We start from the raw sequence: 14,106 nt of genomic DNA on the forward strand, positions 1-14,106 counted from the left end.
TTACATAATATATATTCTGATATGCATGAATGACAAATGCACAAATTATATGACAAACATTGTTTTGACAGGCATTTTTGAAGAACTTATATTTGTATGCATGGTGATAGTCTGCTCTACTCAGTGATCCTCAGCCACAATCAGAAAACCCAGAGGCACTTGAGATTCCCATGGTTTTACTGTAGACACGTTTTCCTGATTCCATGAATTTAAAAAGCAATAAATCAACAGATAAATAAATAAATAAGGAGAGTGAAGATGAGCCTGCATTAGATAAGCAATACCTCTGACTTATCAATAAAGGTGTCTCTGTCATCTTTTATTTTCTATTTTTTCTACTTTTTTTACTGGTTTGAAGTTGTTCTAGTGAGGTAGTACCATCTTGTTTTGGGGGTGCTACTGGTTTGTGACCTCCTGATGATGTCAGATGTTCACTTTGTGATGTCAGACTTTATCATATGTGCTGCACTTGAGTTGTTTATGTGATGAGAAGCTCGCCCACATTTTCCAACTGTCTGAACTAGTGAATGATGAAGTTTGTTCAGTTTATTTCTTATTTTTATTTCTTATTTATTCTCATCCCAAACCAGTCGCTGCAGGTGCCTGCTCCTCCCTGAGCCTAGTTCTACCGGAGGTTTCTTCCTGTTGCCAACTTCTTGCTTAAAATGCGTCATGTTATTCTAGGATCTTAACTCCACAATATAAAGTACTTTGAGACAACATTTGTGATTTGGCATTATATAAATAAAACTGAATGGAAATGAATATTTCCTGTGTTTGTTGTGTGTGTTTTGTAATCCTTTCTTTTTGTTTTCCTGACTATTGTTGATTGTTTGGGTTTTCTTTGTATTATTGTAGGATCTTTACCTTAAAACATAAAGCGCCTAGAGACGACTGTGGTTGTCATTTGGCGCTTAATAAATAAAAATCTTTTTAAAATTCATTTTACAACTACTAAAGACAAAATTGGTAAGTGGGAATATAGTTATTAATTCATTAAATGGTCTATTAACATTTACGTAACTCCTGTGGTCAGTTATTTAAAAATATATGTATATTAATGCACACTATTACGAATTTACCGTATCACAAATGTCATGATTTAAAATACATTTTATACGGCCTTTATTTTGACAGGTCCGATTCCGACGTCATCTCAACCCGGAAGTACCGGTCTGACAACAAGGGCAGAAGCAGCTGCGTGCTCTCCTGACTTGTTGGCTCGTAAGTTGGAAAACTTCAGACAGTTTTATTTATTTACTGTGGTTACAGCAAAGTGTGGAGCTCTCTCCCTCAGACGGAGACTTTCAGCTCGCTCATTAAACGTAGTCTTTCCTGCACATGTGCAGCAGGAGCATTCATTGTAGTTGTGTGTCTGTGCGAGTGTGAAGGGCATGGCGGCTCCGGTGCTGCTGCTGTTGAGGGCTCTTCGCTCCCCTGTGTCCGCGGCTTCCAGCAGGTTCTCGTCTCTGGAGCCAGTTCTCCCGCCGTCTTCATGTGTGCTGTCCTCGGGGTGGAGGACTCCTCCTGCCCGGACATTGCAGCTGTGCCCCGCTCTGTGTGCCGGACATAACAAGTGGTCAAAGGTGAAGCACGTCAAGGGACCAAAAGATGAGGCGAGGGGGAGAATGTTTATGAAGTTTGGCATGATGATAAGAATAGCTGTCAAAGGTAGGTGAGGAGTTTTGTTTTGTTTTTTTGTTTTTGTTTTTTGTAATTGGAGTTTCACTGCTTTACAGTTTCTGATTGGATAAAATTTCACTTCTGGTTGTCATCCCCAGAAGGTGGATCTAACCCAGAGCTGAATCTAAATTTGGCCCACATACTGGAGCAGTGCAGGAGCAAGAACATGCCCAAAGCATCCATAGATGCTGCAATCAAGAGTGCGGTAGGTTGATAACCATGCTGGCACAGAGATACGGAAATAATCTGTGGTGCCACTTCAAACAGATCCTCCCCAGTGTGAGCACAGAGCATGTTTGCAGGTTACCTGCATCCAATAGTTTTTATGCATTGTTTAGCCTGGTGGCAGTCTTAGGTGAGGGTCATTAAAAATCTATAAATATATCAGTAAAATGTGACACAGTTAAAATCTTCACTGGCTTTTAGAATTAATTTTTAAGATTTTATTGCTTGTTTTTAAGTGTTTCAATTGGCCTGCCCCTTTATTTATCTAAGCTTTTAACCATCCACACTCCATTACAGCACTAAGGTCTTCTAATCAGATGATTCTGGATGTTCCTATCACAGGGCTAAAAAATAGAGGCATCAGGCATTTTCAGTTTTAGGCTCTGTCCTGTGGAACCACCTATCCTAGAACGTCATTAGAGACCTTCAAGTTCTTACTTAGTTTAATTCCAGTAATAGTTGTTTTAAATGTGCTGTAATAATAATTCAGTTTGCCAACACAGAAATCTTAAAGCCTGCTGTAAATACAAGAGTCAGTGAAAATCTAATGTAGTGGTGTACCAAGTCAAAAATATCAAAACGTGTCATTGTTCAAATACTTAAGAACATAACTGTATGTGTCAGTTTTTGTGATACTGTGCTGCAGTCATCTTCTCGTCTTGTGTCCTGTCTCTGCAGGAAAAGGCCAAACCAGCATCTCAGCACATGTTTGAGGCTCGGGGACCCGGCGGGTGTCTGCTGCTCGTCGAAGTCTTAACCGACAACAACTCGCGCACCCACCAGGAAATCAAACGCCTGCTTAACAAGAATGGGTCAGGCCCGGCTTCCTGTAGTCTCACCTTTCTGTAACTGTGTCAGGTTTACGAGCGTTTTCACACCATCACCGATGGTTTTAGTGTTAACCTGCTCGACATGTACTTAAGGTTAACAGATGCATCAATTTTCTCTCACAAAAAACAAATCCCAGCTGTATGCAAAATCAGGGTTAACAAATCTTAAGATTACATGAGATTACCTTGATAAAATATTCAAAACATGCCAGAGGAGCAGTGTTTTAATAGTTAATAAAAAAAAATTAAAAAAAGGAACATGGACAGAGAATATCAGATTGTTAGATGTCCCTCTAGTCGCAGGTAACAGCAGTAATGAAAGCTTAATAGTATGTTGTAATGTATGTCTTAATTAAAGATTGTATTGCTGGTATAAGTGATGAAAAAACAGCAGGGAGATGTATTTAAGCTTGATTGTTTACTAGACAAGGCACGTGTTCTTATCGTTTTTATTCTTTTATTGATGAAGTACAAATATCTGTTTGTAAGCATTTGGAATAAAAATAATAACCTTAGAAGTGAAAAGTGTAATTCTGCTTCCATCCTCAGGGGGATGCTGTCAGACGGAGCCCGGCATAACTTCCAGAGGAGGGGAGTGGTGGTTGTGCCAGGTCAGAACATCACCACGGAGAGAGCACTGGAGCTGGCCATCGAGGCCGGTGCTGAAGACGTCCAAGAGACGGAGGATGAGGAGGAGAAGCCCCTGCTGCAGGTCGGACATCAAGCTCCAGGAAAATGATTTAAGTTTTTTGTGCAATATGTGGCCCGTGTGCAGGCATGCTCAGACTCACAGAGATACCTTTAAATAACCGATTGGAATTATTTCATTCTTCGAGATACCGACAAACAGATGTTTTTTCAGTCTTCCATACAGTACAGTAGAACACACAACCTTCAGCTCTGTCCTCAGGTTAAATACAGTTCAGTTTGTGCATTCAATACAAAATGAAAAAAGAAATACTCAAGGTCTCTGAAATGTAGAAATCAAAATAATAATAATAATGATAATAATTAAAATATTAAAATAATAGGTACAAATTTAGTTTAACAGCTTGATCTACCTCTCTGTCTTCAGTTTCTCTGTGATGTGGGTGACCTGAATAAGGTGAGGGCCTCGTTAAAGGAGCTAGGAATGGAGGTTTTATCCGCTGGGCTGGAGTTTGTTGCCCGCACACACGCACCCCTGGACGAGGATCACCTCGATGCTGCTTCGATTCTAATAGAAGCCCTCAATGACTGTCCAGATGTAGTCAGAGTGTGGGACAACATCCAGGCTCACAGCTGAGGACAGTCTCTGGACACTAGCTGGACACTAACTGTGGAATATTGGAGACAAAGGATTTGCCAGCTGATACCTCATGGATTAGTGGGTGCCGATACTGCATGTTATCAGTAAGAACAGACATTAAGAGTCTAAAAGTGTGGCTGTATTAGCCTTATGGATGTGGTCTGTATGTGGGGGGGGAAAGCCATCCTGAAATACACTGTGCAGTGGGAAGTGAACTGCATCTCCATACTGACGAAAGAATTCATCATGTAGGTTTGTAAAAGTTATTAAAAGAGGTGTTTTAATGAGTCCTTTTTTATTGAAAACGGTATTGCACATGACCTCGAAGTGAACCTTTGAACTCATAGAAGGAACAAGTGTTTGTGGATTACCAGGGATCAGTTTAAAATAAAACTTCAGCCCTCATCCAGACATGAGAGTCGGCTTTGAGTAATGCTCTTGTCTAATATGTTTTCTATAATAGTCACAGTAGAAACATGCACAATAGACATGCTGAAAAAAGTGAAAAAATGCAAACAAGAGGACATAACATGTTTTTATCCTCTGGGCCTCCAGGTCAGAAGGTCAGACTTTAACTGGCCCCCAAAAAATCTAATTGATTGACTTCCTAAAGTCCCTGCTTCATCCATAATACCTCGTTATTAGGAGAAATGTGTTTGTAAAGCACCTTTCAAGGATAAAGTCAGAAAATGCCTGGCAACAAATGAAAAAAATTAAATACAGTATATCAGATACATGAACAACACGAAGTCTTACATATAATTACTGAAATGCCTGTCTGAGTAGGAATTTCTAGCTCTTTTTTAAAAGCCTCTTCTGAATCAATAAAACAAAGGGATGAGGGCAACTCATGCCATCCCACCCCAAAGGCCCGGTTTCCACTCATTTTTAAAATGAGACACCACCAGCAGTCTGTTCCAAAGTCCTAAGGGTTGAAAGAGTGGGTCAGTAAAAGTTTTAACATGTGCTGGGGTGCATTACCATTTAATTTTTTTTCTTTCTGGAATTATTAAAAGACATGCAGCTGCATTTGGGACAGATCACATTCACAACCAATTATTATTAGTCCAAATCTGCAAAATAACTAGTAACCAAAGATTTAAAATAAATTTAGACTCAGCTCAGCTCTAGGTATCACTGCGAGAAATCAAAGGCTGAGTTAAACAAACCAGCAGGGCTGGTGATGGTGGAGTCTCTTTCCTTTAAAGTGTCCAAAACAGGCAGTTGGATAAAGAGCGTTCAGCCATATGACATAAAAAAATAAACACATTCTTTCAATTCTATGAGTTCACGTGTGAGGATGTAAAAACTCATTATTTCCTTAGCAGGTACTAAAATAACCTCAGATGAACAACAAATGTTGATATTACATCATTTGATTTTTTTTTTGTTGTTGTTTTAAATTCAGAATTCAGGAGCAGTGTGTGCAAAACTAAGTACACTCATAATGCCATAGGACGTAGCAGGCAGATGCTGCTAATCAAATGCAATTCAGTAAAGTGTGGCAAAATGTTTGGCTGTTTGCTGGCACTGCCAAGGAAAAAAGACATGCATCGATCTTAGAGAAGCAAAACCATTTCAAAACTATCTGATTCTATCAATGTACAGGGAGAAAGATTAACAAGTTGGAAACATTCAAGACATCTGGAACAATGATTGTTAGGCATACAAGACCAAAGTGGAGATGCTTGACCAAAGTGCCCCATGTGGGGAAAACTAAACACAGCACAAACACCTCATGCTAACTGTTAAACACGGTGGTGGAGAGGTGATGATTTGGGGTTGTTTTGTGGCTACAGGTCACCGAGTTGACCATAAACACCTCTGTATAAGTATTCTACAGTCAAATGTAAGGCTATCTACTTGACAGCTAAAGCAGGTAAGTGATCCAAAGCACATCAGCAAATCTACAACAGAATGGTTGAAAAATAAAAGAATGAAGGTGCTGCGATGGTCCAGTCAAAGCCCAGACCTCAATCTAAGTGAAATGCTGTGGAGGAACTTTAAGAGAGCTGTGCAAAACAAATACTTGCAAACCTCAATGAACTGAAGCAATGTTGTAAAGAAGAGTTAGACAAAATTCCTCAAGAATGATGTGACAGACTGATAAAGTCAAAAAAGAAAATCAATAACTAGCATTTCAGGACCAGATGATGTGTTTTTATTTTGTTGTGAAAGAAGGTGTACTTTCATTTTCACATTGTGAAAATGCTGACTCTCAGAAAAAAATAACTCATCAGTGAGAGTTCATTTCAGTCTGTTTGCATCATAAGGGACCTCAAAGGGCAGAAACCCCATCACTGGCCAAAACAGACCATCATCTGACCAGTGAACTTTCCTGATGTACTTTTTTCTTGGCCCTGGGCCATCGGGTCATTGATTAGGTTGACCTCTGAAAACATTTGACAGTTTTTCAGTTAGGGCATGTAAAGTATAGGCGTGATACATCGCTTGTCTACTGTTAAATATTTTCCTTTGTCATCAAAAATGTTTTAAAAGAGGAAAATGTGATATAACATTTTTGAGAACCAAACAAAAGAAATACAGATGTTAAAGGTTACAGCTGAAGGACATTTTGAGGCAATGTCACAATGGGTCATTACCCCCTCGTATTAACTGTAGTGTCAACATTTTAATCAATAAGCTTGCACTTCAGTAGCTTGCATGGAACATATGGAGTGGACACCATTCCTAACTTTGTTTTTCATTTTTCCAACTCGACATCATGCAGCCTGAACTATACTCTAAATATAATCTAATTTTAATTTAAACCAAATTAGAAAGCTGAAATGATAATTTGATGTCAACAGGGAGGTCTAGTGTAATGGCTCTGAGCCCATTTGTTCTGTTATCAATGCTCGTCATCGATTTTCCGGTCGCTTCTTCTCAGCTATAGCATGGCATTGATTGGTTTCCAGTGTCGGGGAAAGTTGCACAGTCGCATGCGAGCTGCAGGCCAGTCCTCCGCTGCGTGCCAGAGTGAAGGCTTCAATACTGACATCTGCAGCCACAACAGAAACACTGAGTACTTTTGTTTTACTCAAATATGAAAGAGGAGACTGAATGTTTTTGAAGACACTCCAAAAAGTGTTTGAAAGGATGGATATTTTGGATGCTTATATGTGGTAAAGGAGCATCTTACTTTGGAGTTTCAGATCAGGTATGTCCTGTTCACTTTTAGTGATGTTTGACTGAAGGTTTGATCGACTATTGAAAGATTGTTCAGCTATGTAAATCCTGCCTTTGCCATGCAGGGATTAAAGTATTGACTCCTTGCACTATGTGGGGGCATAGTATTTTGGGAGGGGCACAGCTAGACTTGCATTCTGGGAAATCAGAGCACAGAGGAGTTTGCATTTGGAAACAGAGGTGTATTAAGAATTTTTCAACAAGTGTCTTTATATAAACAAAAGCATAATAAAGTAAATCACATCAGGTTTACAATAATCATATTCTGAATACACTAACTAGTGTAACATTATGAGAAAGTCAAATTTCTTTCCAGAAAATGGTTGAAAAAATATTTCAAAACCAGCTTGGATGTGATCTCTTTGTCCCAAATATAAAGGAGTGTTTCTCTAATCATATGCAGGACAGCAAAGCTCAATGTCTGACTCAGACCTCATGAAGGGTGGGGGACCGGCCATCAGGAGCCCCGAATGCCGTTTGTCTCCGACTCCTCGAATGGAGTTCCGCGGCTCCTTCAAGGTGGGGGAGCGCTCGCCGAATGTCACAGAGAAGGTCACACAGGTATGGCAGCTGAGAACCTCACATGGGCTCTGCAGGTCCCATTTATGAGATCCAAATGACTGAAATGTATTGCCATTAATGATCACATTCACTGCTGACCTGGTTCAGTCCATCACTGGATCTGACAGTAATCATGTTTTTAAATACTAAGAAAAAGACGGGCTCTAGAAAGTTTCCACGCTGGAAGACTTCTGTTAATTAACCTTTTAGTGGAAAAATCAGTTGGTGATTAGGTGACTGGTTGTATTCATCATTGGGCGTGAAGTAGAACTTAAAACTGAGCCACAGTTAAATTAACACCTACTGTTAATACTGCTGGATCCCTAAAGCTCAGTGACCTGCATCACTGCTCTGTGGGATCATGTGAGATGGATTCAAAACAAATGGAAGGGGCATGTGAACTTGCATGGGGGTACCCGGTGATCCCTGTCTCTCCGACTGTAAATAATCTAATTTATCTGTCTTTTTCATAGAGTTATTTGCAAAATTGGTGAGACTGAATAATACGATATTGAGGGTATAGGCAGAACTCAGTGACAGTGAAAGCACATGACCAACTCATCATTATTGCCTTCCAGCAAACCAACATCCTGCGTTCAGTCAGTTCTTAGACTGTTGATAACAGGATGCTGTTATTTTATCTATCTTTAAGGTTTTGTGAAATTTTGGATATGGTTCCCTTATCTGGATCTAAATTTTCTGCAAGTCTTGTGTCTGCTGAAAGTCACTAATGACAGGATGGTCAAGGATTTGTTGGACCTACAAGGTTGCAAAACTAAAGCACGCAGCCTCCAACGAGAACCTGGTCAAAACAGTATATGCTCTAACAAGATCTGTTGGTTAGTTTATGACAGAGATTTATTAGAAACACTAATATTTGTTTTGTAGAAATCTAGGTTTACTGTTTTCCTTTGCATGCAAAAGATTAGGTGTTCTTTTCATCAAAGAAAGAAGGGATTTGGGTACATAATAGACATTTATTCTGGGAGAAGATGTATCTTCCTCAAAATCAATTAAAGCAGAACTCGTTAAATGTTTTGATTTCCCTGTGAAATAGGTAAAGAAGCATGAATTCTTTATATGCTTAGGTTCTCTCTTTGGAGTCTGATGTGCTGCCTGAATACAAACTCCAGGTACCAGAAACGACATGGTGGATCTTGCTTCACTACAGCCCCTTTAAGGCATTTTGGGACTGGATTATTCTCCTTCTGGTCCTCTACACAGCTGTTATTACTCCTTACTCAGCTGCCTTCCTGTTGGATGAACATGGGAATTTACGCCAAAGGAGTTGTGGCTACACATGTAACCCTCTAAATGTGGCAGATCTTATGGTGGACGTGTTGTTTATTGTGGATATAATCATCAACCTTCGGACGACCTATGTGGACCAAAATGACGAGGTAGTCACGCAGCCGAGCCAGATAGCAAAGCATTACATCAAAGGCTGGTTCCCTATTGATCTGTTTGCAGCAATCCCGTTTGACCTTCTCATTTTCAGATCAAGCTCGGATGAGGTAAGAATTCTGATTCTTTGTAAAGCTTCAAAGGTTTTTATCCTTAAGTGTCTAAACTTTAAAAGTTGTTCCCCATTGAGTTTCAAAAGTTATTAAAGCTGTTTGACCTTTTATCTGCCCATCCCTTTCCTAAATGTTCCCTCTTGTTCATGGATACCAAAGATGGCAACCTTAACAAGCCTCCTGAAAACAGCTCGGCTATTGCGATTGGTCCGTGTGGCAAGAAAGCTTGACCGATATTCTGAATATGGTGCTGCTGTCCTCTTCTTGCTCATGTGCACCTTTGTACTCATCGCCCATTGGCTTGCGTGCATATGGTATGCCATTGGCTTTGTGGAGAGGCCGTACACTGAGACTGGCTGGCTGGACAACCTTGCTGAGCAACTTGGAAAGGCGTATAATGAAACCGACTCCAGCTCTGGTCCTTCAGTCAAAGACAAGTACGTCACAGCTCTGTACTTCACCCTGAGCAGTTTGACCAGTGTGGGGTTCGGTAATGTGTCTCCAAACACGAACTCAGAGAAGATCTTCTCCATCTGTGTCATGGTCATTGGATGTAAGTTGAATAACCCATGGTCATTGTAAGTAAGTCTTTAGTTGGGTACTGGTACAACTTTACCATTATTACATCTGAAATGACCCAATCCTGTTTGACTTCTTGTCCTCTTTCTCTTCTGTATCAGCTCTCATGTACGCCAGCATATTTGGCAATGTATCTGCCATAATCCAGCGGCTGTACACTGGTACAACCCGGTACCACACCCAGATGCTGAGAGTCAAAGAGTTTATCCGCTTCCATCAGATTCCAGGTAGTCTGCGCCAACGACTAGAGGAGTATTTCCAGCATGCATGGACATACACAAACGGCATAGACATGAATGCTGTAAGTAAACAAAATGGTAATGCTCCTTTGATGTTCTTTATCTCTCTTATTCTTACATATGTTCTGACCGTATTTCTTTGTTCAGGTGTTAAAGGGATTTCCAGAGTCTCTGCAGGCAGACATCTGTTTGCACTTGCACCGCTCTCTGCTACAGAACTGCAAGGCTTTCCGAGGAGGCAGCCAAGCATGTCTCCGTGCCTTATCTGTGAGATTCAAGACAGTCCATGCACCTCCCGGAGATACTCTGATTCACTATGGAGACATCCTCGACTCTCTCTTCTTCATCTCACATGGTTCCATCCAGGTCACCAGAGATGATGTAGTGGTGGCCATATTAGGTAAAGCTATGTAACCATACATTATTTTACTCCTTAAGTCCTTTCAAAAATGACCTTCGGAAATCAAATAAATCTTCGTCCTCTTACAGAGAAGAATGACATCTTTGGTGAGCATATCCACCTTTATGATGAGCCAGGGAAATCAAGTTCAGACGTACACTCCATCACCTACTGTGACCTGCACCGCATCCTTAGGGATGACCTTCTTGAGGTCCTGGATATGTACCCAAGCTTTGCAGACAACTTCTGGAGGAACCTGGAGATAACATTTGACCTGAGAGATGTACATTGACAGTTTATTGTAACATACTTCACCTAATGCTAAAAACAGATATTTTATACTGTCACTTTGGTGAGTTAATAAATATTTCTTTCTGGTGTCTTTAGGCTGATCAAGAGCCACCACTAATAATAGCTGATGATTCTGGTGATGACTGTGAATACCACCACAAACCAAGATGCAAAATACACTCACTGGACTGCAGAAATAGGCCAGGTGAGATATGAAATGCGCAGAAAGTCGTGCAAACAAAGCAAACAACGTGAAAAGCCATTTCAAATCCTGAATTAAATGGATGGACACTTTCAAGAATCATACTGAGATTGTCCATGCAATCCAAAGATGCTTTAGACATACCTGTAAAACAGGCCTTACAGATTTGGAAAGTGTTACACCACCACCTGTGTTTCAACTTGACTTGTAGTTGAGCCATCTCTGGCTGCCTGACACCCTAAACTGTGGGTGTTATGCATGGGAAAACTGTAACTGAAGGACTGAAATGCTTTTCTTTGAACAGATGGAATTGATCACGAAGACTCGTATCCCCTTCAGGCCTGCCATCAGTCATTTTCTCATGCCTGCTGGGAGGACTGTTGTAGCTGTGGATCGCCATGTTCGCAGGCAAGTGAGGACTTTGAAAAACCTCTTGCCCATGGTGCCAAAGCAGAGCATTACCCTGCAGAAGCTGTCAGGCAGGATTACTCTTCATCTGTACTACAACTGCACCCCCAAAGTGGCACCTCAGTGGGGAGGGATGCAGTGTTTGACCGGGGTCCCCAAGGTAGATGGCAGTCTTGATTTTGTCATGTAATTGCAAGATATAAATTTAATTGCAGTCTTGATTGCTACCCTGATCGAAAGGTTTTGGTTGTTTTAAACGTGTCACTTTGAAGCACTGTCTTGATATTTTCCTCAGCCTCATCTCTGAATGTGCCAGGGATGTATCAATACTGGTCAGACAGACAATCACAGCAGTTTTCCAGTCATGCCTGGGGATCATCTTCTGTCCGCAACTCGTGCCACCCACCACCATTCACAGAAGAAAGGCCCAGTGAACTTGAGACCCGCCTTGAAATTTTGCATTCACAGCTCAACAGGTGCATTTGCTACCGTTCACCTTCTAATCTTTGCTACTTCTGAGAAAAAGACACGCGGAGTGACAGTGACTTTGGCTCAAATGTTGCATTGCCTAAATTCCCTCAGTCAATGAATTTTCTGTCTTATCTTAAAATAAGTGATGAGTTAACATTTACACCACCCAAGAATCTTGAAAATCTATAAAAATTCATGTTGCATGTATACATCAGCAATATGATGAGCCTTGCTGTAAGTAATAGAAGCAATGGCTTAGCGAAGAAATCCGGAAGTAACCCTGACCATTACATTTCTACACCTGAACAATTAACATATCATCAGACGGTTTCTTTAACAAGCAAAAAATTCAAAATCTATCTATACTATATTCATTTCCATATGGGCATCACTCCTCAAAGCCATACTTTTGCTAACTTTTTTTTTGTTCCATCTAAGTCTTTGAGCACTTTTTGAATTCTTCTTTGTCAAAATCTGACTTTATGTAAAAAGATAAATTCCATTCCAGTTTTGATGCCTTGGGTTCAGCACAGAACTCAATTGAGATCAACAGCAGAGGGGAAAATATTCATGGCTCTCCAATGACTTTGTATTATGTAGAAGTCCCTCCTTACTCTTTGTTTGTTACCCCCCAAAATCAAACAATTGGTTAATGAGTACACGTTTTCTCCTTGTGTCAGGTGGTTACCAGATGGTTGTGGACTGGTCTGTAACCCTGTATGACTAGGCCTTTAGCAATCGATTTCCCAGCAACTGTTACCAGCCTCCAGCAACCAATTGCCAACCAGTGGAGGATTACATATTTTCTCTCACAACTGGTGGTTACTAAATGGTTGCAGACCAGTTTCTAGTCCTAGGTGTAATGGGAGTCCTAATCACTTGATTCTACTCTATTATCATGATCACTGCATGTCCAAAATGGTATAAAGTTAATGTCACATGTCTCCAAAATCTCAGTACTAGTTTGCTATATGTAGTTAACTTTTCTACAGCTAACTGAAAATAAGGTGCTAAAATCTTCCTGAAACATAGCAAGCATAGCATAGCAAAACAGCATTTCCTACGAACACTGTTAACGGGTGCAGATTGTAACTTGGGGTATATTCATATTTTAAGAATAGTCAGTAGGCCATTGTAGCCTGCATTGGCAATCACCTGTCAGTCTATGACATGCCTCTAGTTATGCAAACTTTAGTTTGGAATAAACTTTAAAACCAACAAGTCAAAAAGCAAAATCAGCAGGACGTAAACTTGACATTATTTCTGGTGTAAGGTGGAGCATGTAACATTTGCGTCTGGACATGCAATTTATCGTCACTTTGCTTCATTCTTCTCATACTTCCAGCATCTTTTCATTAGTACCTCTTATTTCCTCAGGCTGGAGACTCGCATGACAACTGACATCAGTGTTATTCTGCAGCTTCTCCAGAGGCAGATGGCCCCTGTACCTCCAGCTTACAGCACTGTATCATCTAGTACTCTCCATGCTGATTCCCCTGGTCTGTATGGGGCTGGAACTCCGGTGCTGCATAGCATGTATCCCATTTCCCCCATACAAATGGACAGCCTAGCACCGACACAGGTATGGTATCAAACCAAAAAAACATGACAATTCATCAGTTAGGCCAAATATCTGAAAAACACTGTCATATATCCGAAACTCATTTCATCTTCCTTCATCTCAACATCTGTGCTTATTTCCTAAGACCTCGGCTGAGACAGACCTTAAGCAGACCAGCAAATCCCAGGATTCACTGTCCAGTGGGATCCACGTGACTGCGGCATCTGATGACACCATGTTCATGGCTATCACCCCTGAAACTGACACACATACTGGGTTAACTCCTCAACTACCCCAGCCATCAGTCAAATCCTCCCTCATGGACAGTTCCAGGCTGTGTGGTAACCTCCGCTACCCTTCACTACCAGAGAGCCTGGACATACAATCACGGTTGGCAGAGATCCAGAAACACCTCTCAGATCCTGTCCTCCCCATCGTCTGACAGTCAGTGTCGCCTACTTCTTAAAGACATTTAGAAGGAGCTCTGCGACCAGTCCATCTGTTTGTCATTGAAGAATTATTTATCATTACACTTTTTACTTTACTTTTACTTTGGACATTGGACAGTGTTGAACACAGACAGTGCTTGCAAACAAGGATTTTACACACTGCCCAGCCAAAAAACAGCAGTCACCATGTGGATTTACCTAACCAAATACGAA

General features: G+C 40.8%; 2 protein-coding genes across 3 annotated transcripts; both read left to right on the plus strand.

The window, feature by feature from the left end:
* Window positions 1-1,145: 1,145 nt before the first annotated feature.
* Window positions 1,146-4,310, plus strand: LOC116335128 (translational activator of cytochrome c oxidase 1). Of its 2 annotated transcripts, XM_031758738.2 has the most exons (6): window positions 1,146-1,224; window positions 1,392-1,671; window positions 1,782-1,888; window positions 2,587-2,720; window positions 3,288-3,450; window positions 3,814-4,023. In XM_031758738.2, the coding sequence occupies exons 2-6, from the start codon at window positions 1,395-1,397 to the stop codon at window positions 4,021-4,023; spliced, it is 891 nt and encodes a 296-aa protein (XP_031614598.1). In that variant the 5' UTR covers window positions 1,146-1,224; window positions 1,392-1,394. The 2 variants fall into 2 exon arrangements, with proteins under 2 accessions (XP_031614598.1, XP_039471984.1); XM_039616050.1 differs by having other exon boundaries at window positions 1,169-1,671; window positions 3,814-4,310.
* Window positions 4,311-7,632: 3,322 nt separating this feature from the next.
* Window positions 7,633-13,886, plus strand: LOC116335113 (potassium voltage-gated channel subfamily H member 6). The gene is made up of 10 exons (XM_031758719.1): window positions 7,633-7,776; window positions 8,865-9,290; window positions 9,453-9,846; window positions 9,974-10,173; window positions 10,259-10,516; window positions 10,606-10,794; window positions 10,899-11,007; window positions 12,564-12,588; window positions 13,261-13,465; window positions 13,590-13,886. The coding sequence occupies exons 1-10, from the start codon at window positions 7,633-7,635 to the stop codon at window positions 13,884-13,886; spliced, it is 2,247 nt and encodes a 748-aa protein (XP_031614579.1).
* The last annotated feature ends 220 nt before the right edge of the window (window positions 13,887-14,106 follow it).

This window comes from Oreochromis aureus, linkage group 8 (genome assembly GCF_013358895.1).
Source record: "Oreochromis aureus strain Israel breed Guangdong linkage group 8, ZZ_aureus, whole genome shotgun sequence".
NCBI lineage: Eukaryota > Metazoa > Chordata > Actinopteri > Cichliformes > Cichlidae > Oreochromis > Oreochromis aureus.

Coding starts and splice junctions, on each gene's coding strand:
- LOC116335128 (XM_031758738.2), top strand. CDS start 1,395: ATGGCGGCTCCGGTGCTGCTGCTGTTGAGGGCTCTTCGCTCCCCTGTG. Junction 2,721..3,287: donor CGCCTGCTTAACAAGAATGG/GTCAGGCCCGGC, acceptor TTCCATCCTCAG/GGGGATGCTGTCAGACGGAG. Junction 3,451..3,813: donor AGGAGAAGCCCCTGCTGCAG/GTCGGACATCAA, acceptor CTCTGTCTTCAG/TTTCTCTGTGATGTGGGTGA.
- LOC116335113 (XM_031758719.1), top strand. CDS start 7,633: ATGTCTGACTCAGACCTCATGAAGGGTGGGGGACCGGCCATCAGGAGC. Junction 10,517..10,605: donor TGGTGGCCATATTAGGTAAA/GCTATGTAACCA, acceptor CTTACAGAGAAG/AATGACATCTTTGGTGAGCA. Junction 11,008..12,563: donor GGACTGCAGAAATAGGCCAG/GTGAGATATGAA, acceptor TCCTTGTGTCAG/GTGGTTACCAGATGGTTGTG.